Below are 12,010 nucleotides of genomic sequence, written 5' to 3' on the forward strand. Positions count from 1 at the left end.
TGTGACATTTGCGAGTGCTTAAAATTAGGGATGCTCACGTTTTTTGCCACCGATCGTCTTGAGTCATATCGGCCGATACACTGCCGATACCGATCATTTTTTGTTTTCTTATAGCAGCTGGCAGTATTATACTGTAGGTCTAACACAGGCATTCTCAAAGTCCTGTCTAAATTATCTAATCTAATCTTAGAAATTAAGTAAAGTGAATAGTACTGGGTGTTAAGCATAACAGTATCCAAGTTAATTTACTTCTGACCATTATAGTATTTTCTACAAAGTATTTTCCTATGAACTGAAACTTATAAGATGTTCTCAGTGTTAAGTTACAGCTATGCAACACAATAGCTAATTAGCCAACAGCTGCAAAAACGAATGATGTTATAAGACATTGATATCACGAGCTATCTGTAGCTACTGCTAGCCAGCTAGATAATGTTAGACAATGCCTCATGTATTAAACTAAAGTGAATAGTTGACTGGGTAATTTTGTTTAAACAGTAACGTTAGCTAGGTAGCTTACGTTAGCTCACGGAACAACGATGGCTAGTTAGCCATCGCCATCTCTAAGAAACTTGAAACTTAGCAAACACTAGCCAACTATTGCCAAAATGATGATATCAGACGTTGATATCAGTAGCTAGCCAGCTAGATAACGTTAGACAATGCCTCATGTATTAAACTAAAGTGAATAGTTGACTGGGTAATTTTGTTTAAACAGTAATGTTAGCTAGTATCACTCGAGGTGCACTTGACTCTGCCAGAGCATTTGTTGACATGGGTCTGGGAGGGGGAGGGGCAAGGCGTGCAGCTGTGAGCAAGAGACAGCGAGTGAGAATTGGATCATGTTTTTCGCGCGTGTCATCGATCGGTTTTCACGATCGGCGAAAATAAAGAATTAGGACCGCCGCTGCTATGAACTAGACTATACATTTTTTTTTTATTATTTAAATAATTATAATGTATATATATATATTTTTTTTTATCATTTCATTTGGGCTGTGGGGGGTGCTTAATGTAAAAGACTGACCTGAGGAAAAGGCTGCAGGGAGAAAGCACTGCAGTCTAGTCGATTTTGTGTTTTGAGCACAAAGTTCATCATAGATCTAGCCCCTTTATTTTGCTCTCAAAGTGCACCAGATTGATGCATTTAACTTTAAAATGAAAAAAAAACATGCCCCCGGCCCCCCTAGAGGCACAGCACCGCTGCTGATTTTTTTTCAGCGGAAACACTGTAAAGCATTATCAAAATTCACCAATCTCATATTTATACTGAATATCGGCAGATGCCGATCGATCTGGGCATCCCTACTTAAAATTAGTGATGCACGATATATCGGCCGCCGATATAATATCGGCCGATATGGCCGTTTTTTTACACATCGGTATCGGTCCGATATCAAGATAGGGCCGATATTAAAAAAAAAAAAAAAAAAAAACTTTTTTTAATTTTTTTTTTTTTTTTTTTTTTTTTTTTTTACATGTTTTGGCCTTAAATAGTTTCAAAATATCAGTAATTTCTGAAAATAAGTTACAAAAGTAAAAAAAAATTATGCGTTTTGGAAAATAGCTCTTTATTTGATTATCATAAAGTGTTTTCTATACAGAGATATCGACATCGGTAAATATCGGTATCGGCCAGAACAGCAATATTAATATCGGTTATCGGTATCGGCCACAATTTTCACATCGGTGCATCACTACTTAAAATATATCTTATATTATATCTATGGGTCTAATAACGCTGTCGAGTCTCAGTGAATTGCTTCTAGTCAACATGCCCGCGACAGATTGTTTTTTCATCCGTGCATTTCTGTTTTATACGATTTTGAATAGAGTATGGTTTGGGTGTTTTTCAGTAATTCCAGGAAAAAGACAAGAAAAAGGCATTTTACTGTAATCCAGTCATCATGTTGTAATTTTTCGGCTGATTATCTAATCATCCTGAAATCAACGCTAGATTATCATTAAGTCTCTTCGTCCATACATGAAATGACCGTCGTAGCGGTATTTTAAACCCTGCCCGCCCGGCTCAGATCGGCTCCTAAAACACAACAGCAAATTTTTTTAATGAGATGCAATAGCTCTGCCTGGCAGTAGAGGGCGGTGTTGACCGTCTGCCAGCTCAGACAGGCTCTGAAGAGGATACCGGAGGCTGCAGCTATGAATTATTAATAGATATAGCGAATAAACAAAATAACGATCCCAAAAACGAGTTAACTTGTTTCTGGCGCTCAACACATGGCGGCCAATAACGAGTTAACTCGTTTTGGGCGCAGAAACGGTTAACACGTTGTCAGTGTTTTGCTTGTCAGTGGAGGAAGCCATTATAACAGGGTTCCCGCTGGGTTTTATTTTAGTAATCAGGGTTCTAGGCCTTTTTAAATGGGTCTTAAATTTGGAATCTCTATACGTTGTAGTAGTGTAATAACAATGGCCTCCCAACGTCCTGTTACCCAGGACTCTGCGCGATGGTTTCGGCGCGGACGTCCCGGACGAGGGGGTGCTGCTCTGCCTGCTGGACGAGGAGCTGCGCGGCTACAAGGAGGTGTCGGGGGACACCACCCAGGAGAGGTACAACACGCTCTGTGACCTGCTGGACATCTGCCACGAGGAGAGCGCGCGCACGCACCTGCGGGCCGTGTACCTGTGTGAGATGGCCCAGATCGTCTGCTTTCAGGACTTCAGTGAACAGACCGACTGGTAGGAAGGAGCTTTAACTTGGATCAATAATCATGTGTTGTCCAACTGCGTTATTGTATATTTTGTTTGTTTTCATGAATTGTGATTCACACGTCGTCTAAATTAATAAGATAAGATATTCCTTTATTGATCCCCTTGGGGAAATTCAGGCATCATAGCAGCATGGGGGGGGGTACAGGTAGTAAAAACAACACAAGCCGTGTAAACAATAAGTCAATATAATTTACTATCTAACTAACTGAAATATACAGTATTCACATAAGGTGCAGTATGCATAATCATAACTTTAATGATTTAAAGTTTATATTAAGTCATATTTCCCACAAAAAAATTCGGAAACATTCGTGACTGTCAATCAGAAGACTTTGCCTCTGTATCACACTTCCCATTACCCTGCGGTCAAGTACAATGGACATTAACAGGGTATCTGCCGGGTATTAAAAAGTATTAAGGGGAGACACTGCAGGTGAATAGGGTAAAAAGATTAACTAATAGATATCACAATGAAACTTCCCCAGTTGATTACTTATATTAAGACAAGACTTTTTTGTATTACAAGTTTTCTGAAATTGTATGTTTAAATGTGCAAATGAGGCACGATCTACTTAAATATGCACTAATTTGCATATAATTCCAGGACCGAAATCTGAACATTGGATAAAGCAATTTTCAAAATTATAGTTTCATTTTGTTGACATATTAGAGCCAAAGGTTATTACAGAGTGGATTTTGGATATCTCTTTTTATCACTCCATAAATCAGAAAATATTCCATTCAGTCCATTTTTATGGTTAAATTCCATATTTCGCCATATTTTTAGGAATAAAATGTGATATAAATCAGGGTATGAATGCGATATCAACAAACCCTTCTGTAAATACCTTCAGAACATAGATATGAATAGAACTGGAAGGGTTGGTGTATGTGAGTGCTACTGAAGTGGAGATTTCTGGCTCAGAGTATGAGGAAAAACTCTTAAAACTCATTTTTGGGAAAACTCATTCAAAGTTCTGTATTGTAAAATGCCATACTTTTTTTTTTAAACAGATATTTACAAACACAATACCTAATCAAACCATTAGTAATAGACAACCTAAACACATGCCTGATAACTGAATAATAATAATAATAATAATGATGTTATTGAACTGAACAGAACTACACACAGGCTACAAACAGTGTAGTACAGTGTAGTACCCCCTAATAGGCAAAACATATTTGAATAGATATCACTATGAAACTTTCCCAATTTGTTATGTACATATAAACTAAGAAAAAATATATTGCAAGTTTTCTGAAATGTATGTTTATATATGCAAATGAGGCACTTCCCCATTAAATATGTGCACAATTATGGATGCAATAAGGCAAAATGATGTAAAATAAACAACTAAATGTATGTTATTGACGTTTTATTGTCACTAGTTTCATAGAAGACATGTTTAGGAAGCAAAATATAACAATCTCAAAATCAACAAAAAAAGTATATTTGACTATTCACCTGCAGTGTCTCGCCTTAAATTCATAATTCTCCATTTTTAGGCCTTATGGGTATTAAAAAGTCTTCAACGTCATGCACAGGTATACCATTTTTTGAGGCGCAGCCCGGCTGTCGGGAGATGAAGTATGAAATGTTTTTGTATTCCAAGTTCAAATTCTAGTTGATGCACTAACAAAACAATTGTTTGAATCCTGCAGTTTTCATATGGGCCGAATGCAGTCACGACACAATCTGTGGATGGAATTTGTGTTTTTACCCCAACACTAGGAGTGATTAACACTTTCAGAGCCGGCCGTGTTTTCCTTTTTTTTTTTTTTTTTTTAACTTCATTTTTTTGTGTTTATCGCTTTTTCTGGTCAAGCATGACCGACAGATGCAGGGTGAAACGGGAGGGAGAACAGGGGAAGACATTTGGCAAATGACGGCGGGTCCGGGAATCGAACTCTGAGTCAACCAGATCCGTGACGCAGCACGGTATTCCCCGACGCTTTCGCGTCGAGGTACATGGTGAGCTACTGGAGCTCCCCCGTGTTTTCCTTTTTACCCCCTTGAATGCCCATCATCCACTTCAATGTTAGTGTTAATATCGCCTAATCTATGTTTTAAATTATGGCTGTGTCTAATCTGCTCGTCGCTTATCAATGACTCATTTTCCAGTCAACATTGTCGAAGCGGATTGTTTTTTTATCGGTTCATTTCCGTTTTATCGCATCTTGAAAAGCCCTCGTTTTCAAGGAAAATAAAAATATTCCATAATAAACTGAATATTCTAGAATACACAAAAAAAACGTTCTAATTTTTCGGCCTATTTATGAATCGTTTTCAAATAAACGCTAGATTATCGATAGTATAATGTGTACGTATGCACGCTATATAGGCGCTCTGATATCTGATCTGATATATTTCCTGATCGCTCGCACAGCCAAACAGCCATATCACATATAGGGGAAAAGCTGCTTATATCTCCGTGAAAACAGGTCTGATTATCCTAAGTCTGGTAAAATAGATTCCTTACCTGAGATCAGATGGTATCCAAAAAGATTATTCCAATTCCTGATCGCCATTCCAAAAATCGATCCTTTTATTGATCCAATGCTACATACTGTAAACGCATATTCCACGCTGTTCTGATGCTCCACAATGAATCCGATCGGCTCGGGGTACATGCGTGAGAAGTAAAATGTGGATTCCGGATTTTTTTTCTCATCCATTTTCATTGAGTCCATTCCAAAAGGGTGCATTACCATCTGGGAGACGATAGGGAGCGCTTTTCTCACATCTGAGCTCTTGATGGGGCTGGTTTCCCAACGGTAGACTCGGTTGATGAAATATTAATTCAGATTGCTAATAAAAAAATAAAACGTTAATTGTCGTGCTGGGCATTCAGGGGGCGGGCTGATAACGCGTGTTATGTCGTCCGTGGCATCCAAAGTGTTAAGAGTACAGCCGGTCTGAACCGGTTTATTCCATACGCCGAGCCCCGTCTTCAGTCTAGAATGCTATTTGACTGACACACGGGCTTCGCCATCATTCCTTTTTTGATCCACTTTTTCTCTTTTTTTCAATTTTTCTCTCATCCCAATTCCACTGTGCCAATTCTCCCCTCCCCTGTCTTGAACGTTGCTCGCATATGCCCCCCACTGGCCCGTTGTAGGGAGGATAGAAGCCTTGCATCACGTGTCCCCTCCGATACACGAGGAGGCAGCCTGTCACATTTTTTCACCTGCCAGCGCGGACTTCCATTGGCGAGGTGTAACGTGTGGGAGGCTCACACTACCCCCGCCATTTCCTGTCTCTGCTGTGCAGGCGTCCCCAACCGACCTGTAGGAGTCGCTGTCCACAACGTCCAGATTACCACCCATCGACTTCAAACTCTGCCAATTGAGTTAGTATGACGGCTGGCCCAAGCCGGAGGCAACGCCGACAGCCGGAGTCGAACCCGGTGTCTCTTGCGTTGGTGACGAGTGCAATGTCCGCTGCGCCGCCCCTTCACCATCCCTATCATCAAATCATCTTCCTTTTTTATATTTTCAGCTCGGCAGTTGATTTTACCCATGAGGCTTTGCGGTTGCTGGAGGAGGAGCCAGAGACTGCAGAGAATGCGGACAAGTTGAAGGATGACGAGGCCCGCGCTCTCCTTTGGCTATACATCTGCACCGTAGAGAAGAATCTGCAGGAAGTGGGTGATTGTTTATCGTATATTCAGGATGTATTAATGTGCCTTAAAGCTCCAATACACCAAATATAATTTATTTGCCTTCTGTCTAGTGTTAGTCCTTGTACGAGTCCACCCAAACCACAAACCGTTTGAGCTCATGCCGTCTGGCAGACGGTACCGCAGTCTCGGGTCCACATCCAAGAGAACACTGAACAGCTACTTCCACCGGGCAAACGGACTACTGACTCTGAATTATCACCTTAGTGACTTGCACCCTTATTACATGCACACACTGCTGCTAACATATACCTTGTATTGTATACATTTGTTAGATGGAGTATACGTATTATGTTTAGTCTATAGTTTCGTTTCTTATCTATAGTTTATAGCGTATTTATACAGATGGCATAGTAGATGGAATATACGTTGTGTATTATGTTTAGTTTTACAATTTTAGTTTATAGCTTATTTAGTTTAGAGTTGTAAATAACTTATTTGGAACCTACCTGAAATTCGTACTGAAATTATGTTTTTAAGTTGCAGGAAATGACAGCAAATTATTTTCTTTATTGCAAGAAAAAGTTTAAGACTCTGCGTCATCTCGTTTGAAGATCGCTGTGCAGACTATAGGACACGTTTCTATTGATTCCATGTGTGTTCTCTTTCTGACCAGGCCATGGACAAAGAGAAGAAACTGCAGGACCTGCGCGAGGAGACTCTGGGCGTGGCCGCGGATCCGGTCGGGACCAACGACTTGGACTACGAGGACAAGCAGAAGCAGCAGGACAGCAGCCTGGTGTACGAGGGCCTGTGTTTCAACCTGGCGGCAGATAGCAGTACGGAGCATCCCTTGTTTTCCTACACTAGATAACGGCTACAGCTGGTCTTGCAAACGCAGTTTTCTTCTTCAAACTGTGTATTGTGACTTTAATTTTCTTTAATATCCTTACCTGCACAATTGTTTTCAATTCAACGTTGATTGGTGCTATTGTTTGTTTTCCCGTTCAACCAAAAATACTTGACCTTAGCCTCTAGAATCATTCTACCCAAGTTGAAGAGTGTGTGTTTATGTGTTCAAGTTTTGTTTTACTTGTCACATATAAGGTCCATGTACATTACAGTGAAATGCTTGCTTCTGTATGAGCCCTAAGTAAAAGAATAAAGACCCGAACACTACAAAATATACAAACTAAAGTACAAAATGCAGAAATGGGGTAGGGATTTATTGCAAATCTTTTAGTAATAAATGGATATAATAAATATGGTAGTGTTAAAAAGGTGTGTTTTGTGTGTGTGGTCTTCTTCAGAGCTATGTGAACCTCTGGACAAGGCCCTGCGTATCTGGTCATCTCTTCTACAGACCCCAGATTTGCCCTCCGTCAGGAACCCCAAACACACCTGCAGCTCTCTGTTCCTCACAGCTGCCATGTACAAACTCATGGGAAAGGTAGGTTAACCGCTCAGACGGGGCCAAGCATCATTCTGGAATTTACACTTTAAAAAATCATAGCAGAGGTGCAGCTCTTACTACAGGGTCCTTATGGTCATGGAAAATTTGGAAGAAAATCGTGGAATGTACAATTTGCGCTGGCTGTGTATCACGTCCGATGTCTTCACTCTCTCCTGTATAGCCTCTGCTGGCTGTGTATCACGTCAGATGTCTTCACTCTATCCTGTATAGCCTCTGCTGGCTTTGTGTCACATCAGATGTCTTCACTCTCCTGTATAGCCTCTGCTGGCTTTGTGTATCACATCAGTAGGGCTGACCTTCGAATTTTTGGAATTTGAAGCTTCGGGGCCGAGATAAAATTTTAATTCGAAGCTTCGAGATAAAAATAATATATATATATATTATAAATATATATATATCATGTTGTGGGACTTGTACAGCACTTTGGTCAACTTTGTCAGTGCTGTAACGTTTAAACCTTTTTAAATCTTAGACAAACAAAACACTTAGTTTGCTTTCATGAAATATTGTAAGCCGTAATTTGAGGCTTTATAAAAGCAGCACAATGAACATAAATCTGTCGGTGCCGAGTCCGACCTCATCTTAAATAACAAACAGCATTGCTTGTTGTAGTTAACAAAGAGAGGCAGAGTTGATTTGGCAACAATTTTTTTTTTTTTTTTTTTATAATCTAATATTATTTTCATATTCGAATCCCATGCCCATCGAACGAAGCTTTGAAGTATTTAAGACAGCCCTACACATCAGATGTCTTCACTCTCTCCTGTATAGCCTCTGCAGGCGTTGGAAGCGTACCAGCTGGCTCATGGCCTCTGCAATCGTCTTGCTGACGCCCAGGGCTGTGCCACCTCTCTCTGCCACTCTGCCAGGATCCTGCTGGAGCTGGGTGCCCCTGAGCTGGCCTGGGTAACATTAACGCCATTCTGTTGTTCTCTTATGTGCTATGAATACACCTTGCATCACACAAATTAATGTGATTGATTGAAATATAAAATATATAAATTGGTACTACTGAGTAATGGTGCCAATCTGATGTATGTACAGAGTTGTAGTATTAATATACAGCTATAAATACACTATTGTAGTACTAGTAAGTCATACTGGCCAGCAGCGTAACTAGTAAGAGTAGGTAAGGGATATGTACAGATATAAGCCTAGATATAGTATCTACAGATATGTAAAAAGGACAGACTGACAAATGTGGATATATATATATATATATATATATATTATATAAATAATACAGCATTATTGTACATGCTATCATAGGGAGTTATATGGTTTATATGCAGGTATATTCAAACCGAAATATTTCTATATTTAAATGTGTGTATAGGGTATATACAACACTATTGTACATGCCATCATACATTAGTTATATGGGTAGACTATAGTATGAGTTAAGTAGTTATGAGTTATTGAGTGAGTACATGAGTGTGATGTGTCAGACGCAGGCTATAATCACTATAATGTACTATAATCTGTTGTTTCAGGGCCAGCTAGAGCAAGCAGAGCAGTTCCTCTTGTCAGACGCAGGCTATAATCACTATAACCTGTTGTTTCAGGGCCAGATAGAGCAAGCGGAGCAGTTCCTCACCTCAGACGCCACCACTGAAGGACATCTCTCTGTGCAGATGGTTCTACTGAAGGCTCAATTCTGCTACAGCACCGGACAGGTAACGCACACAAGTTGTAATTCATCACCTTGATGATTTTTTTATACTGTGATACTTTTTCATATTTAGATATCACTTTATAAATATAATAAATAAAAATGTGTAAGTCGATTGTATATTGGATTTAAAAGGGAGTAGGCTGACACCTCTTAGTTGAATAATGCGTTAGTTCACCAAGACTTTGTTGGTCTTGAGTAGATTTTGTGTTATTTCCATGCTGAGAAAAAAAGAGTGATGCACATTGGTGAACACTAGATTTACAGAGGACGTTCTGCATGATTACATGTTGGAAACATTCAATCAGATCCATTAGTTGACAAAGTCCAATGACTACCAGTATTAATGCCTTGTCTCCACAAACCAGGGTTTAGCCGTGCTGTGGCCAATCTAACCATGCTAGACCATGTCTGGCCCCAGCCAGGATGAACATAGCTAATGGAGACACAAACCCAACCATACCATACCATACCATGCTAAACCATGGCTAGCACCAGCCAGGCTGAACATTAGACGAGGCATTAGTTACCTAAGAATATCTTTAGTGAATGACGGCTCTCGAAGGCGGTTCAGAAATATGAATTTGGTAGTTATGGATTGTTTCAACCTGTCCGTCTCTCAGGTGGCGCGGGGCGTTCCCTACCTGTGTGAGGTGCTCAAAGAGGGGAACGAGCAGAGGAAGTCTCTGAGCTGGTACCTGCTGCGGGCGCGGGCCCTCCAGACCTGCAGCGCCTACCTGAGCCTGGACACCGACGCCCTGCCCCAGGCCCTGCGGCTCCGCATCACCCAGCATGGTCAGCAGAGCCTGCTAGCTACCCTCTGTTTTAACAACCCAGCACGGTCAGCAGAGCCTGCTAGCTACCCTCTGTTTTAACAACCCAGCATGGTCAGCAGAGCCTGCTAGCTACCCTCTGTTTTAACAACACAGTATGCTCAGCAGAGCCTGCTAGCTACTCTCTGTTTTAACAACACAGCTGAGCACAGTCAGCAGAGCCTGCTAGCTACCCTCTGTTTTAACAACACAGTATGGTCAGCAGAGCCTGCTAGCTACTCTCTGTTTTAACAACACAGTATGGTCAGCAGAGCCTGCTAGCTACCCTCTGTTTTAACAACACAGCACAGTCAGCAGAGCCTGCTAGCTACCCTCTGTTTTAACAACCCAGTATGGTCAGCAGAGCCTGCTAGCTACCCTCTGTTTTAACAACACAGTATGGTCAGCAGAGCCTGCTAGCTACCCTCTGTTTTAACAACACAGTATGGTCAGCAGAGCCTGCTAGCTACTCTCTGTTTTAACAACACAGCACAGTCAGCAGAGCCTGCTAGCTACCCTCTGTTTTAACAACACAGTATGCTCAGCAGAGCCTGCTAGCTACCCTCTGTTTTAACAACACAGTATGGTCAGCAGAGCCTGCTAGCTACCCTCTGTTTTAACAACACAGTATGGTCAGCAGAGCCTGCTAGCTACCCTCTGTTTTAACAACACAGTATGGTCAGCAGAGCCTGCTAGCTACCCTCTGTTTTAACAACACAGTATGCTCAGCAGAGCCTGCTAGCTACCCTCTGTTTTAACAACACAGTATGCTCAGCAGAGCCTGCTAGCTACCCTCTGTTTTAACAACACAGTATGCTCAGCAGAGCCTGCTAGCTACCCTCTGTTTTAACAACACAGCACGGTCAGCAGTACAACGACAAGAAGTTTGGCTTCTAATCAGAGTGCAAATGTAACAGTAAAGTGCAACAGCAATATACAATACACAGGTGATTCAGTTGGGTATAAAATATATAAATGAGTACTACTGAGTAATGGTGCTAAATATGATGTATGTACTGAGTTGTAGTATTACATATGTACAGTGATACAGGTATAAATGTGCACTCCAAGATTTTTGTTTGGAATGAGGTAATAATAGTCAAGTCTACATTGTCCTCATTCATTGGCCATTGTAAGCCTGACTGAGTGAGGACCGTGTGGACTCCACCTTGAACTGAGTCTACGTGGTCCTCATTCTAAATCGTGGTAAATCTCCCTGAGTGCACCTTTTTAACTGGTCACGTTGGTGTGTGTGTTCCAGTTCTAGGTGTGAGCAGCCCAGACACTACCCTGTATGAGGGTCTGTACTAGTCTGTTAGTCATGTTGTTGTCTGTGTTCCAGGTGTGAGCAGTCCAGACACTACCCTGTATGAGGGTCTGAAGCCTGTTAGTCATGTTGGTGTCTGTGTTCCAGGTGTGAGCAGTCCAGACACTACCCTGTATGAGGGTCTGAAGCTCCTCTGCAGCCTGTTGGTCACGTTGGTGGGGAGAGGCCTGTATGGAACCTGCAGCAGCAGCTGCTCGGACAGACGCTTCATTGACCAAGGTAGGCCTTTTACACAGATCATGGGTAAAAAAAAAATTAAAGGGGACATGTCTTGCTATTCCTTTCACTATTTGGGCAACTACACAATTCCTGTGAGTCTATGGAACACATCTGTAAAGTTTTCTTTCCAAAAAATTCATTGTTTTGTAT

The 12,010-nt window shown here is 41.2% G+C and overlaps 1 protein-coding gene across 1 annotated transcript in view; it reads left to right on the forward strand.

The window, feature by feature from the left end:
- espl1 (extra spindle pole bodies like 1, separase) overlaps positions 1-12,010 on the forward strand; it is a 77,953-nt gene that overhangs the window by 19,947 nt on the left and 45,996 nt on the right. Inside the window, exons 9-16 of the mRNA XM_084317574.1 lie at positions 2,458-2,700; positions 6,236-6,380; positions 7,033-7,195; positions 7,667-7,806; positions 8,602-8,736; positions 9,396-9,506; positions 10,126-10,297; positions 11,729-11,860. Coding sequence (XP_084173700.1) covers positions 2,458-2,700; positions 6,236-6,380; positions 7,033-7,195; positions 7,667-7,806; positions 8,602-8,736; positions 9,396-9,506; positions 10,126-10,297; positions 11,729-11,860 — 1,241 coding nt within the window. The remainder of the gene's footprint in view (positions 1-2,457; positions 2,701-6,235; positions 6,381-7,032; positions 7,196-7,666; positions 7,807-8,601; positions 8,737-9,395; positions 9,507-10,125; positions 10,298-11,728; positions 11,861-12,010) is intronic.

The sequence above is a fragment of the Notolepis coatsorum genome (assembly GCF_963971535.1).
Source record: "Notolepis coatsorum genome assembly, chromosome: 6".
Taxonomy (NCBI): domain Eukaryota; kingdom Metazoa; phylum Chordata; class Actinopteri; order Aulopiformes; family Paralepididae; genus Notolepis; species Notolepis coatsorum.